Raw genomic sequence first — 21,293 nt, 5'->3', positions numbered from 1 at the left:
CGGCTCGTTTTAAAATCTTCCCGGTCTACTGACATTTGTTAAGACATCTGCTTTAAACATTAAAATCATGATAACTTTCGTTAACTTTACATTAGGTAAATCGACTTCAAAAGCTAATTACTCCTGGTCAGCAATACCATAGAAATATACAGAGCGACCGCAAAAACGGAAGTTCAAAGACAATATTCTAAAGATGGAGGCGCCCTCGTTTCTCTGGCGCATAAGGTCTAGGCTATAGTAGTTTTGATATGTTGGTCTTACTGACTGTTATCTATAAGCTAGTGTGCTCTAAAACATTGACAAAATTCGCATTTAGAAGATATAAGCATTCAAAACTTACAGTCTCTCACTTCCGCCTATACGGATCAGTGATTTTGATGACATCACTCTGTACTTCCGCTTCTCATCAGATTTTCTGTCCAATCAAATGCGCTCTAGAATCTGAAGCTCCGCCCCCTGCATGGCTAAAATTAGTCACTTGTTCACACATCTTCTATTTTCTATATGGTTAATGGCACATAGTGCACTATATAGGGGATTTAAACCATAAAAAGCATTTTTAAACAAATAAAAAAATATCAATACAAACTATAATAGTCTCTCAGTGATACTAAAAATAACACCTTTTTATACAGCGGTCAATGTTTTGTTCAATTCAATCATTACAATGTGAGTGGTACTGTGTTTTTACCACAGTAATATACGGGGTTAGAATAGCTTCATATTTCCAGATAAATAGATTCCCATCCGGAAAAGTAGATTCACAAAAAAACAACTACGAAAAACAAAACAAATAAATAGAATGAGATTCACAAAATATATGTTAGGAATTTCACAAAAATGAATTAAATGAACAAATACAACAAACATAGGATTTGCCTGTAGTAATATCATGCCATTTAATGATTAGCATATCCATCTATTAACACAAAAACCAAGGCACTTCTAAGAATACACTAGTTTTACCATATTTACCAGAGTATGGTGTTAGTGATGAAAGAGAGAGAATACAAATGGTTAGCGTTTCTAAAATGACCAAATATAAAGTATAAATAAATAAAAGTTTAATCTGTGAATCCAAACAAAATGAGTCATTTTTTTATTTATTTTTGTTTCTTTTTCAGGTCATCAGATCATATCTAACAATAAATGCTGCAAAATCACAGAGACTGTTACTGTTTGATATTCGTTTATTTTCTTCTGCATGTTATTACAAAAAAATATAATCAGAAAAGTTAGATCAGCAAATTAAGAATAAATGAATGAAGAAAAATGAAAAAAATTAATAAAAAAAGAATTGGACCATTTATTACACAAATCAGCTTATTCATGCAAATAATTGGTGTGATTATGTTGTCTATATGATGCTTGAATTAAACAGAATAAAATCAGAACCTTTGTTTTTAGGTGGATAATCATAATAAGTTCTGTAACATCACTCTTAGAACTTAATTTTTTTATGTACTAATCATATATAGCCTATATATATATATATATATATATTTTTTTTTTTCAGTACACTTAAGACATTATTTGATTTAATGAAATAGATTTAAAGAGTAATGTTCATTTCAATAGTCTGGCCCAACTCTAATCATTAGATGACGGCTTCTCTAAATGAATTTCTCCATTTATGAATTTTTCTGAGGAACCTTAATTGTAACCTGTGGAGGAAAAGAGTTAGTAAATAAAATGAGTGCATAGTTAATGATAGCTGCAATTTACAGATCGTTGCCCAAAATACACATCTAAAACACTGCATGTACAAATAAACACATTTTTAAATATATCTTTAACCTACATGACATCTTTTAAATTGAATTTTGATCACTTTGGAATTATTTTAGATTATAATCCAGATATTTAAAGTTTACAATGAGTGAATTATGAATAATGAGAGCACTTTCGTTTTCCGGATGGTAAAACCTTACCGTTTTGACCTCGGTGTAGTTGTCCAGTCCGTACTGTCCTAACTCACGACCGATTCCCGAGGCCTTGTAGCCTCCGAAGGGAGCCTGCGCTCCGAACACGTCATAACAATTAATCCTGATCAGATCAAATCACAAGTACAAGCCAGATGTGAACACGTTTCAGCATGCAGCGAGAGGTCTGATATTCCAATATCCAAGATATCCATTTTCTTTAAGATAATAAAGCACCTCACACACTCACCACACAGTGCCAGCACGCAGGCCATTGGATATGTAATGGGCCTTTTCAATGTTTTGGGTAAAAACAGCAGCTGCAAGGCCATATTTGCTGTCGTTGGCTCTCTCAACCACTTCTTCTAGAGATTTAAACTTCAGAATCTGCATTACAGGGCCAAAGATCTAACAGCAAAGAAAGGGAAGAGCATTTTATATTTATATATATACATATATACTCATATTATAGAATCTAAATAAATAATATATTATATATATATATATATATATATATATATATATATATATATATAATATAATATTATATATATATATATATATATATATATAATATAATATTATATATATATATATATATATATATATATAACATTGTTGGTTCATGTTAGCTCTGGTCCATTAAATAATATGAACAGATAAAAAAATTTTTTTATTAATAAATGTTGCAATTAACATATATATATATTTTTTTTGCACAAACAGACATGTATTTAGTTAATACTAATTATTTCAATCGTGACAACTCTCAGAATAGTTTTAGCATGTTATTAAATATTGCAATGTTAATGTATTTGGTCTTTGTGGACTAGATCTGCTACACTGCTGCTGCTGCAGCTAATAGATACACAGACACACTATATATTTTACACTATAATAAATAGCGTAAAATATGCTGCTGATGCACAAATAGAAATACATAAATCCTGTAGCAGATCTAGGCAGGTGGAGCTGGGGAGTGGAGGGTTCAGAGGAACTCTGATATAACAAGCTTACAGCCAACCCTGAACCAGACTATTTAAACGTTGAGCAAGCAATCTCATTGGCTGCTGGATCAGCCAATTAGCTTGTGCCATGTGGTAATGATGTGATTGCTTGCAGATTGCATGCAAAGGACTGATCAGCCTGCGCCCCCTAGAGTTTCATGACTGAACTCGATATTTATGTTAATATTTATTCATTGTCGTTATTACCAATTATTTAGTTAGGACTGATTATTAAGCAGGAAATATTAAACAAGCACATCTGGAAAAAAGATGAATGGAACCCCAATAGAAATCTAAAGTAAGCTTAATGAGAGCTGGGAAGTTGATCTGGAAATGCCCTTTCCCTAGTAATGCGTTAAAAGGTTAAACACACACACCTCCTCCCGAGCAATTGTCATGTCATCCTTAACATCCCCGAAGATCGTGGGCTGGATGAAGTAACCGCGATCAGCTGCCGCCCCCCCGCCACACATGAGCTTGGCTCCCTCACGCTTCCCACTGCTGATGTAGCCAAGAATCTTCTGGAACTGCTCCTCGTCGACCTTCAGTAAAGAGAAGAAATACTAATGGATGCAATATCAGAGAACTATGATCTTGATTGAGTGATTCAGAAATTTGTTACATTTATGTTCTTTTAAAGATGCTTTCACACCAAAGGAACCCACAATACAGTGCATGATTAAATGTTAATTGTAATTAATTACCAGGACGGGGAACTGAAAGTTACTTAATGGTAAGAAGAAACCCACAACAACTGCAAATGCAATGAAATCATACCAGACAGAATGCTGCATAACATTTGCCAAATACTAATTAAATTACCAAATTATTAGCACAGTGGTCGGGAACCTACGGCACACGAGCCACATGTGGAGCCACTCGACAGGTGTCTCACCCTTCACCAAAATATGATCATTGAAAATTCAGACACATGACTAAGAGTTACAAATCCTTTGTTCTACAGCCTACCGAAGTTAAAGGAGTCATAATGTAGAAATTTCACTTTTCCACGAGAATCAATGTATGTTATGATTGCATAATGATTGTACACTGGCCGGGAAGCCGATATTTAAAAGTGAAGCGTTTGTTTACCTCAGGGTTTGTAAAATAGGCCACGTGCACGCGCACGAAAAAACGAGATTTTGATTTCTTCCCCCTCTTGACGTCAAGACGGGGGAGGATATACCAAATATGGACACCGCAAACCTATGCCGCGGGAAGCCCGCCCCTCTCCCCCTCTCCCCCTCAGATTCAGTTTAGTCGACTCGCGAAAGATGGAGAAATCGAGTGCACACCTGAGATGCTCTGTGGGTGACTGCCACAAACAACATGCAAATGTGTTTTATCTACCAAAAACAGACGAAACTATCAGGGAACAGTGGAGGAAATTCATTTTTAATGACGCTGTCCCAACAACTCTTTCAAGTGGCGTATCGTTAGGTGTGTGTGCTAAACATTTTACACCGGAATCATTTACAAATTTGGGGCAATATCAGGCGAACTTGGCCTCGAAGCTCCGTTTGGGAAAAGGTGCCATCCCAACCATCAGGGACTTGCCAGAAATTGAAAAGGTAAAACTGTTTTTATTGCTCTACTGTGGTTAACAAATAGCAGCTAACTGCTAATGCGGCTATTGTATGTAACGTTACCTTCGAGGTAAACACGGGGAATGGACTCTACGAATGCTAGCCACATCTTTCGACTTTGTTTTACACTAGCAGCTACAGTAGTGACGGTACAGGAGTCCATGCTCAGTGGCTAAAACTGTTTAAATGCAAGTATGAAAACAATATACCACTAAACATTATTAGCCAAACTCATGCAAAACATGCAGTTTGAAAATAGCTTTCAGTTAGTGGGGCTTCTGTAAGAATGTATCTGGAAATGGTGTATTTTTTCTACGACCAATCAACGCGCCCCTCATTTGCATTATTATAATGACCGTCCACGACAGCCAAAACATCGCATCAGATCTCGCAAGACAATAATGCCTTTAGAAATAAGGGTCTGAGGAGCTCTGTGTTTATTTTTTTTCCACTTTTCTTTTTTAGAAGTGCCTGAAAGACTATAATAGAGCATTGGGTATCCAAGGTAACACAACATTATGACTCCTTTAATGAAATGTCAATTTATGAAAAGTTGTCCCAACCAATTTGCATATGCAGTGCTCAAAATATGTACTCACTCACTCACTCACTCACTCACTCACTCACTCACTCACTCACTCACTCACTCACTCACTCACTCACTCACTCACTCACTCACTCACTCACTCACTCACTCACTCACTCACTCACTCACTCACTCACTCCACTGTACCTGTGGTCCCTGCTCAGTCTTCAAGTCGAACGGGTCTCCCACGACCCTCTTCTTAGCTCTCTCCACACTTCGCTCAACAAACTCATTGTAGATGCTCTCCTGTACGTATGTGCGAGAGCCTGCACAACAGCACTGGCCTTGGTTGAAGAAGAGGGCGAAATGGGACTGCTCCACTGCCTCTTCCACTGCAAATGCAAATATACATGAATTAGAAAAATGTAAAAAAAATGTGAGGAATCAAATTTTGCTTTCTATTTTTTTTTAATCGAAGACTATATGACTGTGGAACACAAAAAGTAGGTATTTTGAAAAATGTCTAGGTGTCGCTGGTGTCCAGTGTTGGTCCAAACTCGCTTTCATTTTATGGCCAAAAACAGTTGAAACCTCTTATTGAAATCTTCTCTGTACAAAACAGAAAGTCATACAGGTTTAGGACAACATGAAGGTGAATAAATGATGATATAATTAAAAGTGTGGAGAGGGTGTAAAGGTCATGTACTACTAAATAATGACTGTACTAACATTATAGGTGGACCTCAGGAAAAATAATACAATGATAGTAATAAAATGTATTATTGACCCTTTTGAGTAGCGATAGAAATATAAACCACAAGATGAAACCACGAATTTAGTGACAATGTCACAACTTTTGTCAAAAAGTGACTAGCAACAAATCTAGCAACTTTTATGGACTGCTGGTTAACATGTAGTCAGTCACTATTGTTCTGTTGTCTGATAGAAAATATGTAAATGAGAACAGCTTTATATTATATATTATATTATATTAAAATACAGTGTATGAGCAAGAAAAAGTAAGTAAAGAGCAGACTGTTTAGAGACTTTGAGCAGGCTTCAGCTACTTTCTATTGAAAATAGCTGGGAAAACTGCTGCAGGATAAACGGATGAACTCACTATTAGCATCTGATAAAATGATGTTTGGACTCTTTCCGCCCAGCTCCAGTGTGACCTTCTTCAGATTACTGGTACTCGAGGCTCTCTGGATGAGGTGACCTACCTATTCAACCATAATAAGACAAAACCAATATTATATTTGCAATTTAAATTAAAGTCTTGGGTTCCCACTATACCAAAATTCTGTCATTAATTACTCACCCTCATGTCCAAACACAAGACTTTTGTTCATTTTCAAAACACAACCGAAGATATTTTTTGAGATTTCTGTCCCTCCATTGCTAGTCTAAGACTTTAGGTAATCAAAATGTAATGCTTTTTGGGTTTAGAACAACATGAAAATGAGTAAATTATGACAGAATTGAATTTTTGGGTAAATAAATAACTCACCAAGATTGGCATTCTTACCAAAAAGTGCATACATTAAGTCTTAGACACAAAAACTGTGAACAAATTTGCTCTTTGACAATCATTTATATATATTGCTATGGTGTGTCAATTTTAAATGTCCAAACATTAAGTATTAAATATTGTAATGAGATTTATGTATGAACAAGAAATCCTACAACATATTATATGGCGCACACACTGAGAGAAAGTGTCATTTTGAACAAGGTTGTACAGTATTGTACTTCATATCCAAGAAATATCCATTATTGAAGAAAATCCTCTTACCTCGGTGGAGCCAGTGAATGCTATTTTGTCTACGTCCATGTGAGAAGCAATGGCTGCTCCGGCTGTGGGACCCATTCCTGGGATAATGTTGACAACACCAGCTGGGAAACCCACCTACCACAAACCATGGAAACACTCAAGATGGTGATTAGGTGATTAAGCAAAATAACAATGATCATGCACTTGATGGTGGGTTCAATCGTGCACTGAGTTTGGCTTCACTATTATAGCCTTCTTAACATGTTCATTATTAGGGCTGTCACAATTCCTCTATTAAATTAGAGTACTCAAGTTTTAGAAGTCCCTGGAATACCGGAAAGTGGCTGCACAATGTATTAAAACCATAGCATAGTGCTATTGTAAATTCACAAAGGTTGCGATTCAATTCAATAAATATATGCCCTGCATGTCTAATATATATGCACTTTAACTGTTTACATGCATGTAGGTTACGTGCATCTCAGAGCAGCTTTGTTCACAGTAACTGCTGCTCCTCCACATGAACTGTTATCATTTACATGCGTAAAGCGCGTCTCAAACTCTGCATGTGCTCTGAGCTTGGGTTCACCTTGGAACGCAATGTGCACCATTTCATCAGATTTGTAACGTAAATCATTTATAAACCTACTCCAACACAGGAGAATACATCAATATTTTTCTAAATATGTGAACGGTTCTTCACGATTTAAAAATAAACATCTAAACTTTGCATGTTTTGATGCCCACATGTTCTTGTCCAAGAAATTACAGTGTCTGTAACATTTATATCATAAAGAAATGGCCAAATATTAAAGATTAAGTGGACATTTGATTTAAATGTCATTTGGCCAATATTAAACAAGGATTTGATCTGCTGTAAAGTCTAACAACACCAGGCCGTTGGCGCCCTCTGTAGGCATTTGTAATAATACATAATGTACATAAGATGATTGTTTATATTATGTATATAATATAATATACATTTTAACAGTGTTGTTCTATAAAACTATATGACAACTTGCTTTTGATACTTTATTTGAATCAAATGATATTGCCTCGTTGTTATTATACATGTATTTAAGTCATTTTAAAGGGTATTATTTGCTTAGGTCTATTTTTATAAAAAAATAAATAAAATAAAAACGGATTAATCATCAAAATAATCGACCAATTGGCTTCTCTTCTGGCTCTCAACGAAGGCGGTCACATTTTCTCTCCCTCTCCTCCCCCTTACCTCCCCTGCTTTGCTCCTCTCGTCTCGTCTAGTCTACTGTCTTGTACTTTGAGAGACTCTCTCCGCACTGCTCTCCAAACCAAGAAATCATGGATTTGATCAACTGGTCTCTCAACGCAACTGACACCATCTTCTCGACGAGAAGCTTGGGTTCGGGGGAACCTGACTGCCCTGCCGGAACGTTCGCAGCTGGCTACACGATGGACGCGTGGCAGAGGTGGTGGGTCCTATTCGGAACCATGATAACAGGTCTTCTGCTGATTGGATTAGGCATTGCCCTGGTTTTTCGAGGAATTAAGAAGATGGTGACAGCTGTCCAAAGCCCCACAATGCTGCCCGTCATGATTGAAGCAGTGGGCAGAGCTGTCAGCACTCAGACTGTGACTATGAACCACTATATGGATAACATCTTGGAGAAGCTTACAGCTTTGCAAAGGCAAATGGATCGTTTCGGAGACCCGAATGGACCAGGAGCTGTGTAAATTGGAATGCAGCTACTCGCCCCAAGACCAAACAATCCCAATCTTATCTGCTTTCGGCCCCGCTCAACCAGCACTGGCCTTGGCCAAGGCCGCTGTTGGAACAACAACTCTCCCGGAAGAGCACTGCAGTGAGACGCTCTTGCGTTCCTTCCCCCACTCCCCACTGACACCTGCTGATTGTGGACTCTGTCTGGGACCTGATCAAGGTTGACTCCATGGCAACTTGCTGTGTATCGCTATGACAATCCTGCGGACTGAGGCACCTAGATTATGATGCCAGGTGTAGCGACTCTCCAGGCCTACACATACACGAACTCTCACATATATATACAGATATGCAATCACCCCCCACCCGCAATCCCTCGCCTTCGCCGCTTTGTACCCCCAGTCTGACAGGCGGGTCTGTGACCAGTGCCGAAATGGCTGCAGGACCGGATGGCTGCTTGCTTGTGCTGGGTTACCTCCACCCCCCTCCCCTGTTGCAAGTCTTGTGTGTTCATGTTGTAGAGTGTACTGATTATGTGCTAATGTTGCTGAGGTTTTTTTTTTTCCTGTTCCCACACTGTACTCCTCATAGGAGCATAGTCTGGGGGTTGCCTTTTTTCCTCCTCACCTCTCCTCATGTCATGCTGTATTTTCTCAATCCCCTGTCTACCTGTCCTGTCTACCCCCTTGTCATATTGTATGTATGTTTGTATATGTATGGACAGGTTGATGGCAAATTTCACTGGTACTTGTGACTAAGTGACAATAAAGAGCTACTACTACTACAATTACCAAAATAATCACAAGTGACAGCCCTATTAATTATACACTGTCAATAGATGCCGATGGATGACGTACTTCTGTAGGTCAAAACCTGGAAACGAGTTGCATCTTAGTACTTACGGTTCCATCGTCCTGAAGTCACTGGGTTTTTTAAATGTGTTTTTGGTTCAATTTGGTTTATTCTACAGCATAAAATACATCAGTAATACCCCTTGTAATTTTAAAAGCTTTAACAGGTTTTGAAAAAGGCTAACGAGTGTTTAAATGGCACAACAGGGGTAGTCTGGGACATTAAACAGATAAACTCATCTTCTCGCAATAGTCACTTTCACAGTTTATAATCGAACTATTCCAACCCAAACTTTCAGGGAAAGTTTGAAACTTTCGTTGAAGTGATGTGACCATGGTGTAGCTCCTTTATAGCCTACGTTTAGCTTTTTACTTCTGCCGATTGTATTTAGTCTTCAAAATAAAAACTGTGCTAATACGTGAAGATTATCACGATGAATACAACGTTTAAGCATCATAAACTTTCGTTGGTCACAGAGCTTATTTTCTGCAATAATCCAAAAGCCATTGAAAAAATAATTCTACAGGGTTTTTGTCAAGGGAACCAGGGTGATGCTAACCTCCTACAGAAACACTTAATCCCTGCAGCTCTCTATACAGGACATAAGAGTGAAATGAGTTATTTTAAGTGCAAATATACAGAGCCTGTCAGTGATATTGAACATCATCACACTGAACAGATAAACTCATCTACTCACTAATCGATTTCACAGCTTCATTGTGTCTAATTACTCTTACAAACTATTCTAACTCAAACTTTTAGGGAAAATGTTTTTTTATACAAACACAATGATGAAGTGATGATGTTGAAGTCATGTGACCGTGGTGTATTTCCTTTATAGCCCATGTTTAACTTTTTACTTCTGGTGATTGTATTTATGCTTCAAAATTCATTAAAGTTGTGTCATGATGAACAAAACATCATAAACTTGGTCACAGAGCTTATTTTCTAAAATAATCCAAATGCCAATGGAAAAATAGGGTTTTTCTCGAGGGAACTAGGGTGATGCGACTTTCAGGTTGGCCTAGAAAAATGTAATCCCTGCTGCACTACGCATAACAAACAAAAAGAGATTTAAACATTATTTTTGACCTAGGATTTTCCTCAGTGTGCAAATATACAGTAGGCATGCCAGTCACCTCCTTGATCAGGCTGGCGATGTAAAGGGCCGTGAGTGGCGTTTGCTCTGCCACCTTCATCACCACCGTGTTTCCCGTAGCCAGAGCCGGGCCGAGCTTCCAGGCCTGCATCAACAGAGGGAAGTTCCACTGGGAGAAACATAATCCAGAGAAGACGACATGTGAAAGACAGAAGTACAGTCAAACTATGGCTGGACAATAATTCAATATCAATATATATCGCGATATAATTATTATTAAAGGCAAGGGGTGGTATAATGCCCTGTTCACAAGATGTAAAATAACTCTCTGATGTCCCCAGAGTGTGTGTGTGAAGTTTTAGCTCAAAATACCCCACAGATATCTATATATAGCATGTCACCTTTTGAGGGTGAGCAAAAACACACTGTTTTTGTGTGTGTCCCTTTAAATGCAAATGAGCTGCTGCTCCCGGCACAGGGGGCGGAGCTTCAACAGCTCGTGTCCTTTTACCTCACACAGACATGCACTGAAAATGTCAAAAACTTTTAGCCTTTTATGTTCAAACCGGAGTCAGACAATGATGGAGAGACTCAAGAAGAAGTGACAACATGTAGACATTTCTGAATGGTTATTTGATGAATTTATGTAGCTTATGTGTAGTTATCTTTTAGTCATTGATTAGCATATTCTGTCTTGATAATCTATAAATCGTGTTCCCGGGGTTTATGTACATTTTAGGGTTGGTGATGTCGTGACTATCAGTATCGTGACTCGCTCTCTCCTGGTTCATACAAACGCTGCTGCTGCCATTTTGTGACTGTGGTTTTGTACACTGTTGAATTATAAGATACAAACAGGTACGATTTAAAAAAAAAAAAAAAAAAATTTTCGGAAATCAATCTCTTATCTCCATAATTATTTATGTGGTGAAATGCTGTGTATGACTGTATAACGTATCTCTTAAATGTCCGTCTAGTTTGAACTTGCCACGCTAGTAACGGCTCTCTCCGCGGAAGCTTTGAGTTGAAATATTGTATTAGGTCTTTAAACGCAGATCAATATTTTTCGTGTCTAATTATTTACTTATGTAAATAAGTAATACGTAGCTTCGCGTCGGGGTCTTCATCACCCTGTCGGGGGTTTATTTTGAGAGAACAACCGGCTGGATGTACATTATCCCTTACTCTCCTCCCTTATAGTTTAGAAAACTAGTGCAAAATCAGGTTTTGTGTGTTTTCAGTAATCATTGGTTTGGTGTGTTTGAGTGCTCATTGTTACAATTACACAGCAAAAATTCAGTGACATTTTTATTTGTGCATGGTAGAAAAAGCAAACACTGATACATAATGACATACAATACATATGGAACATTGAACTACACGATTGAGGGAGCAAGGCTACACAGTGAACTCCGAGAAAACAATATGCTTGAGCAAACAGTTTGTGAATAGGCTACTAATGATGGCGGTGAAAGAGACTGTGAACGCATTGAATAGGACATGTTTGGTGAATAGGACTAATGGTTCGAGTTCGAGAGAAAGACGTTCCAGTAATTTATAGATAGACAGAAGATGGTAATAAAACATGACAAGAACTCAGAATTATCAAATCAGTTATATATTTCACTGGTTTTGTCCATCCTTCTGTTAGACTCTCACAGATGAATTAGGTTGAATGGCTGTCAGATGTTAAATTTAACTACACAATTAGATAATGCCAATTTAGGTCAACAAATTAACAAGCAATGCTTCATTTTGTTCAGTCTGTGGTGTGAAAAGGTCGCATTAGCAATTAAAGAAGAAACACTTCAGCAAAACATGGTCAGGTCAAAGTGTCTGGATGATTTTTGGTCCCAAATTTTTATAAATCATGAAGAATGTTTGGGTATAATATTTCACCGTTTACTTTATTCAGCTATCCTCACTTACATAAATTAACTATAGTGTCCTGCACTCACTAGTAAAAAATATCAAAAATGATATCTGAGGTCTGAATAATTTTTGGTTTGACTGTATATTGTATTACTCGGCAAATACACATTGCATTCTGAAATCCCCAAAGCATCTACTTACAGGGATAATTTGGCCACACACTCCAACGGGCTCATGCCTTGTGTAGCAAAAGTAATCACCATCAATTGGAATGGTCTTCCCTTCCCATTTGTCTGCCCAGCCAGCATAATACCTAAAAACCAAACAACACACACACACACACACACACACACACACACACACACACACACACACACACACACACACACACACACACACACACACACACACACACACACACACACACACACACACACACACACACACACACACACACACACACACACACACACACGAGTTCTGAGCTTCTGATTGAATTCACCCCCTTTATCAGATTTACATGCACGCTAGTCACTATAAACAACCTTTGGAACCACTGAGATCGGATTACAGATTATAAAGCTTGATAACGCACGATATGATGCAGACCACAACATACAGTAGTATATGCCATTTCTGTTGTCTAAATATTTTTTGTTCTATTTTGAAAAGAATGAAAATAGTTCAAAAACAGAATCACCATTTAAGAGATCACATAAGTAATGCAACAAATAAATATATAACTCACACAAGAAAAAAAAAAATAGGCCTACACTGTAGGTTTCCACCGGACAAAATTGCGATTAACAACTCATGATTTCTGTTGCGCACCAATCTTGCACTTCTATCTACTCCTCAACCAGACCACCTAGAGACTTCGGGTTTTCGGCATTATGTTAAGGAAGGTCTAATCTCGGGAATGCACAAAAAAAATCCAGGAAAAGATTTTGGATTTCCTGGAAATTCCAGAAAAAAATCAGTTTTTTGCTAATTTCTCGGCAACCATAATAGCTATCGACTTGAAACAAATTGCAGTCGATAGCTTCTAAAATTTACAATAATATTAGAAAAAAAGAATTGATCAAAAATCTTTCCTTTATGCTTCAAAAATTAATTAAAACTTTATATGAAGGGAAATAAGAAAAATATTGCCTTTTCACCTATAAAACTATTGTTCCACAGAAACACGTAAGGAAGGTATTCACAAGAGTCATGAGCACAATTAATTCCACTGAATTACGGCAAGAAATCAATGAAGGTATCGATCAAGATTTGGAGGAGCAAGAATATATGAGAAAACGACAAGAGGTTGTTGCAAAATAAATGGAAGAACGTTCAGCAAAGCGACAAAAGATGGCGACATCCACACCAACGGCTTCCTCATCAGGCGTATCTGATTTCTACGATGACTCGTGGCTTTCAGAGGATGTTTTGGCAAATATCTCGAAAGCAGAAGAAGAGTTTACAAAGTCACAAGCCAATAGTCAAGCAGAAAAGAAGGAATAATCTGAAGAGGACAAAGCAGAAAAGGAAGCTGATACAGAGAAAATCGAGGATATTGAGTGAACACAAGATGTAAAAAATAATGAGCTAATAAAAAAAATGATGTTCAACTAGTCAAGTGATTGTGCCTTTTTTATTATCCATTGCTGATTTGATTTCAGAAAGTTCATTTGAATTTCAAGAGAAAGTTATATTCTCGAGCAACTTATTTTCTCTTTCATTTACTATCTCTTAGTGTTGTGATCCCATGACGTGAGAAAATTGCGCTAAACCCCTCACTGAGTTTTTATTACTTGTTTACATTACTCATTAAAACAAGTTAAGCAATTTTTCACTTTTTTTGTACGTTATACAAGATTCAACTATTTTTTTAAAGTCAGTTTAATGTAATTTAAGTTGATATGACTTAAATAGCCAAGTTGATTGTACTTAAAAAATTTAAGGCACTACATTTTGATTTATGTATTTGAATTGCATATTTAAACAAATCTGTACATTACACATACTACACATAATTAAACAAACTTAATGGGAATGGGATGCATATTTTCTGTAAAGCTGCTTTGAAACAATATGTAATGTGAAAAGCGCTATAAGAAATAATCTTAAATTGGATATTCATACATAAATTAAACTAAAAAAAATTGCATAGTTCATCAACTATTTGAAAATATTAGATTTTATTTAAATAATCATATTTAAAAAATGCACTTATTCAAATTGCTTAAAATCAGCACGAATCAGTTCGTGAAAACAATTACATTTATTCAGTTAAAACGTATGAACATGGTTAAAATATGGCTAGTTGTGGGAAACGCAATATTCAGTTGAGATTTAACCTGGATTTATTGATGACAAATTTATAAACCTGGTTTAAATATTAAAACACATCCAGTTTATTAGTTTACAAGTTTCTGATTAGTAACTTGTAAGAGACAAGACTTCAAATAATCAAGTGATAAAGGAGTTATATTAGAATAAAATCCAATGTGACGCTAATGTAATGCAATCATTATTATGTAATGCAAATATAAAACACTGTGGACAAATCACCATGAGGACAGAAAGTTCACCTCAAGCATTTGACGACCATGGGCACGTCCACGCTGTAGGACACCGCATACGGTTTCCCATTGTCAAGAGTCTCTAGTTCCTATTGAAACAAAATACAAATAATGTTAACATATGGTGGTATTATTGTAGATCAAGAGTCATTTTTTACAGATATGGATAACTGATATGTTTCAAACTGCATTTAACAATGAAAAATACGTTTTTTAAATGAGGATGACAGGACCCATGAACTAGCAGTGTGGAAATTATAGCAAGGAACCAAAAGTAATTCTGGGTTACACTTTATTTTAAGGTGTCCTTGATATTTGATCAACAACATATACTTACTATAGGATTAGGGTTTGGTTTAGGATTAGTTGCATGTAATTATGCATGATTTATAGTCATTACTATAGCAAGTTATTTAACAATTACACAACACTTTGAAGCTTAATATTGAACTAGTAAAACTTGTACTTAGTACAAAGTGTTTAGACTCTTATTGATTGTCTTTGTCTGCAACTGAATGCATCACCTTGTTTGCTTTCTCATTTATAATTTTTTCCAGTGCTCTTTAATTGTTTCCTTGTTCAAATATGTTTTAAGGATTTTGTACCTTTTCTTAGAGTTTTGAAGGTCTTCTACAATAGGTTTACATGCATCGAAGGTAAATAAAAAAACACTTTAATATTTTCATAATATACATTTTACTTTTCTCCCAGTGTCTGAAACTGTTCGATCAAGGATTCGGTCTCTCTAAACCCCGCCTTTCCGAGAGCCTGCTCTGCTCTGATTGGCCAGAAGCATACAAAAAAAAAATGCTTTCATGCATACAATAAATCAGCTCAAAGTCTATACGGCAGCACACAGGTCAAAGGTTGTCTGAGAGACTCACAGCTAGATAGGCAGAATCTCTCTCTATGCAGTCGGCCAATCGGCTCAAGAGCAGCCCGCGATCCGATGCGTCCATACGTCTCCAGGGAGAGCCGAGCTTGAAGGCATCTTTGGCAGCCTTGACCGCTTTTTCCACGTCCGCCTGGAAGCAAAACGACAAACATGGGAGAGAAACAGACTAAGATGAGCAAGAAGGTGTCTGGCCACACACTGAATTCAGTACAGACTACAGAAGTCTTCAAAACATTAGGGCTGCACGATATTGAAGAAAAATGCGATAACGCGATACGATAATGCTTAAAGTGTGTAAAATAAACTTAAATTATCTTTCAAATATATTTAAAATTATATAACCAACATGTGTTTCACATTCTTTTTGTGACGAGAAAACATCCCTAAACTTCTGACAGTGAACATCAGTGTTTTACTGTAGTATAAGAAGTGTTATTTTAACATCAGTGTAAACCACAGGGTTCAGGTTATCCTACATTAGGATTATTTAACAACAGAAACTGAATAATCAAATGTAAAAATAAAACACTGCTGTTTTCACTGTATGAATTAAATATATCCTGATTCTTATTAAAGCTACAAAAGTTATTCAGCCGAGAGCAGAGAGTGATTTTCTCTTTGTCTTTAGTTCATGACCCCAGTTATTGCAAGCCTTTGCGATATTCATATTGCGATATATACATTTGCGATATTTCTATATATTGTACAGCCCTACAAAACTTTTTTATTTTTTTATTGCATAGTGCAAAAAGTGCAAAGTGAATTAAAAACAAATGAACAAGAGCAAACGTTTCAGCACGTAGCTATCTTCTGTGCTCTGCAACAAACATTTACCCTTTTGTTGGTAAATTAGCAATTAGGGGTCATCAACTCTATCACAGGTGGAGCTCCAAGAGTCTGATGACTGGCATGCATGACAAAATATTACAAGTATTCAATTATAGCAACAACAAAAAAAACCAAAAAAAAAGTAGTATAAAAACAATGCATATAAGACAATAACCACACAGAAAAAAGAATATCTTTACAAAAAGCAGGAACGTTCTAGTTCTTCATTCATGCCATCAGGGAATAAAGAAACATAGACTGAAATTTTCATGTTTAATCATGCCAGTGCCTGCGTCTTTATGAAGTTATGCTTATTACATTATGTCTGAGAGGTGATGTCTGTTTAGTATAAGCAGGGTATCTGATATGTGTTAAATAAACATGCATAGCTATTTTTAATCCCAGCTCCTGGTTTACATCTGGTGTAGGAAAGTCCAGCAGACGCAGCGAGAGCGAGAGCGGAGGGTGTTTGTTCAAAGCATGTTCCTGTCTATTCCCATTTACAGAGAACTAGATAAGAATATAAATAAATAAAACAAAGTATGATTTTAGATTTGAATTTTTAAAAAGAGCTCTACATGTTGACTTCTTCAACTTTATCTGGTGAATACTACTGTTGTGTACAAAATCATTTGTACTTATCCCTCGTTTCCTTTTTTTTAAAACATGCAAAAACCGGATTAGAAAGTCGTTTGTATAAAATATTCCTTGACATTGACACTTTTGCCCTATATACACACACACACACACACACACACACACACACACACACACACACACACACACACACACACACACACACACACAATATATAATGTATGTTTATATATGAAGAGTTCAGATGCAAAAGTGCCATCTGAATTTTTCTTCTAGAATGATTATTTTCATCAAGCTCGTTTATTTAAATTCAGTAATTTCACGTAAATGGCAATGAAAATGACCTATTAATTGTCATTTAAGTGAAATTGAACTTAAATATACAAGCTTGATAAAAATAATCATTCTAGAAGAAAATTTCAGATGGCACTTCATATATATACACACACACATGTATATTTACACTTACCTACCTAATTATTCTGCTTTATCAACATTTTTCACATCTTATTCTGTTTGTTTAAATAATAAAATAATTAAAGATGGATTGTACTGTAACACAAGGGTCCCCAAACTTAAAAAAAAAAGAGGGTTACATTACATAAACATAAAGAATATTAAGCTAGCTTAAATGATTGACACCAACGTAGAGTCTTACAAGCAGCAGAGTTTTTAGAATTCCTCAAGGAGTTCAAATATATATCAAAATCTTTCTTAAAAATGAAAAAGGAAGGAGTTTTCTTTGAAAACTTACACTTGTGAATATAAAATTTGGCAAGAAAAAGTAATAAGTTGAGAATAAATTTAAAATGATAAGGGTCTACTTTCATAGAGTCACCAAAAAACACAATTTTTTGGCTTATACAAAAGTTTACAGACATATATCTTTTAACAAAATTTGAAAAGTCAACCCAAAATATTTTGCAATACATACATTCCCAAAATAAATGAGTAATTGTCTCATCAACCTGATGACAAAAGGTGCACAAAGGGGAGATACTATTATTAAATTTAGCAAAATTATAATTAACTGGATAGCAATTATGAATAATTTTAAAAGATACTTCAACAACTTTATTAGATAAAAATAACCTTTTTTGAAGGAGCCAGAAATCTTCCCATACTATATTATTATCAAATTTGTTGTTCCAAAAGCTTACACAAGCAGGTAAAGAAATCTGATCCTTGTTAAGAATTGAGCGAATTTTCTTGTTTGACAATCTGCTGAAAGGAGTTTGATCAACAAATAAATTAGTGTTGTCAAATATAGGTGGAGAGCATAAAGGACCTTTAGGGCCAGGATTGACTAAAGGTTTTATACAATCAGGAATTGCCCCAAAAACAATGGCATATTCTCTTGGGGGGACTGGAAAAGAGAATTCTTGCATAAAGTGTTCATAAGAGAGCAAGACACCCCTTTCATCTAAAAGTTGACTCACTAAAAGTATATTTTTATCAAACCAATTGTTTAAAAAAAGAGATTTAATTTTTTATTTCATATTTTGGTTGTTCCAAATAAAATAATTCTCAGTCCTGTTCATTGAATTGTATAGAGAGAGAAAGATCTGGATGTTCAGCCGGTTTAACCAGACACGAAGTGCTTGGGAGTTTTCCAGCCAAGACCAGTTGGTTTAAGACATTTATTATTCTTCCCATATAAAATGAATAGTTCAAACATCTACCTTATCCCCCTCTGCGACTTGGCAGATAACTTCACCAGTGGCAGGATTGACGGTCGGAAAGGTTTTCTTGTTTTCTGCGTCGTGCCACTCATTGTTAATGAAAATCTGCAGAGGAAAAAAGAGGCACATTGACACACTCCGGTGTTTAAAAATGTTAAAGTCAACTTTTACTGTTATTATTGTCACATTGCAAAATTAATCAATGAATAAAAACATAATAGAGCAAATATTTACATGATTGCACTGGCAGTAAATTATGACAGATAAAACTAAAGATGATGCATGACATTGAGGAAAAACTATATAACTATGCGATAACTATGATAATTCTATGATAAGTGTGTCAAAACTATTTCAATTAGTTGCAAGTATATTCCAGTGAAAAAGCAACATTACAATAAGTACTTTTTTTTTTTTTACTGTAGCCTTAAAACGTAAAAACACAAAATGTGAAATCTTCAAAATAAATGTGAACAAAAACATCAAAAATTATTTATGATATAATCACCAACCAGCGTAGCATCTTTGCTCAACTAGTTAAATTATTCTGTTATATTATACAGCTATATTATTCTGGAAATCAACACACTCAGTCTAATCTCTGCATCAGCATCACATTCATCTTAAAATGTGAGGTTGTAACAATACAAATGTAATATTACTCACTTCACTTTATTAATGTTTCACTTTTTACTCTGCAATGTGTGCGGTTTTGGAGAGATATATGGTATTCTTTTAGATTTATATAAATATTTTTTTAAATAGATTTTTGATGTAGAATTCACTTAAAAAAAAGATAGACAATTCTAACTTTAATTCACGAAAACAGAGCTGCACTTCTTAACCACCTGCCCTAATTATAATGAAATTTTGAAATTATTAGTCCCAACTTCAAAAAGTTGATGAATGATGTACGAGCTCAATATTTACTTGGTGAAAAAAGAGACTGCATTTCACTAGCAGCAAAGTACATCAGTTCCTGCCACAAAAATAGGGAAGAGTCGACCAAACAGTGAAGCGCGCACACACACAAACACACACACACACACACACACACACACACACACACACACACACACACACACACAACTGAAAGTACATATACTGTATTTTACTTAATTATTTTCCACACTTGTTCAATTTGTTCATGCTCTCTCTCTCTCTCTCTCTCTATATATACATATATATACGTGTGTGTGTGCGCGTATGTATGTATGTATGTATGTATGTATGTATGTATATATATATATATATATATAGAGAGAGAGAGAGAGAGAGAGAGAGAGAGAGTTTTTTAGATTTTATAACACTTTATTAAATAATTTAAAAACAATTAACAAACATAGACTTTACTCAAGACATTTAGCAAAAATTTATTCACCATCTCTAACAAAGCACAACATTTCTTTGTAAGTCCATACATTTTCAAATTCCTCTTTATTCTTCATAGTTTTATCAAATAAAAATTCTAATTTAATTCTTACTTTTATTAAAAACTTGTACTACATCCTGACCAACTTCATCATCTATTATAGATAGATAGATAGATAGATAGATAGATAGAGAGAGAGAGAGATAAGAAGATAAGATAAACAGGGAATGGCACTTTCGTGATGGAGGCGGAGTTTAAAAATCTGCCAAGTTTGTTAACCTGTTAAACTAATGTCTTCTTCTACACACACATTCATTTAAACGCAACGATTCGACGACAGAGACATTTGAGAGACATGAAAATGTTACGCGGCTATAATGATACGATTGGAAACGTTTAATAAGACGCGAGTTATGTCACTTACTAAACCTAACGTTACCTATGCGTGTGAATAAACATGCATGTGCATTCCCAGCATTTTGGCCATTACCTTGTTGTAGTGAACGTCTGGGTGAATGTTCGGTGCAGGAATCGTTGAATGCTGACATGCTGAGATACGAAAAATTCCAAAAACTTGTGGAAAAGTTCGGGAGCAAACCGTGCGCAGCATTATGAACTCGCTTGCCTTGAACTAATGAACTCGAACTTCACAAACGCGTTCGCTTCTGCCAGAGACGTTGCCAGATCTTTGACATGAGGAAACAAATGTTTAAATACCAGTCCACTGTCACGCGTTTACAGAACACTACAGTTATTCACGATCTTTGTATAATCCCTTTTTTCAGATCTATATCAGGACATCATTTTTTTTTTTTACAACAAATAACTCGGAATTACATGCAAAACAAATGTCGAAAACTAGTGGACTTGGCAACAACAAGTGTTGACGTGCGTGTAAAAGTCCTCTTGACTAATCCAATAACAATAACATAATCCAATTTTTTGAGAAAACAAACGAATCCTATAATAAAATACAGATATTTAAAAAATAATTAAATTGTATAAAATGATA

At 35.7% G+C, this 21,293-nt stretch overlaps 1 protein-coding gene across 1 annotated transcript; it reads right to left on the bottom strand.

The window, feature by feature from the left end:
* Positions 1-1,172: 1,172 nt before the first annotated feature.
* On the bottom strand, positions 1,173-21,193 carry aldh2.2 (aldehyde dehydrogenase 2 family member, tandem duplicate 2). Its single transcript, XM_084414015.1, has 13 exons — positions 20,772-21,193; positions 18,910-19,014; positions 15,792-15,932; positions 14,917-14,996; positions 12,542-12,653; positions 10,509-10,637; positions 6,837-6,950; positions 6,162-6,264; positions 5,249-5,433; positions 3,307-3,471; positions 2,173-2,330; positions 1,932-2,046; positions 1,173-1,664 (listed from the first exon to the last, which is right to left on the bottom strand). The coding sequence occupies exons 1-13, from the start codon at positions 20,889-20,891 to the stop codon at positions 1,632-1,634; spliced, it is 1,560 nt and encodes a 519-aa protein (XP_084270141.1). The 5' UTR covers positions 20,892-21,193; the 3' UTR covers positions 1,173-1,631.
* Positions 21,194-21,293: the final 100 nt, after the last annotated feature.

Source organism: Rutilus rutilus, assembly GCF_951802725.1.
Source record: "Rutilus rutilus genome assembly, chromosome: 7".
Classification (NCBI taxonomy): Eukaryota; Metazoa; Chordata; class Actinopteri; order Cypriniformes; family Leuciscidae; genus Rutilus; species Rutilus rutilus.
The sequence above is the reverse complement of the archived record's forward strand: the minus strand, read 5'-3'. Positions and strand labels throughout refer to the sequence as shown.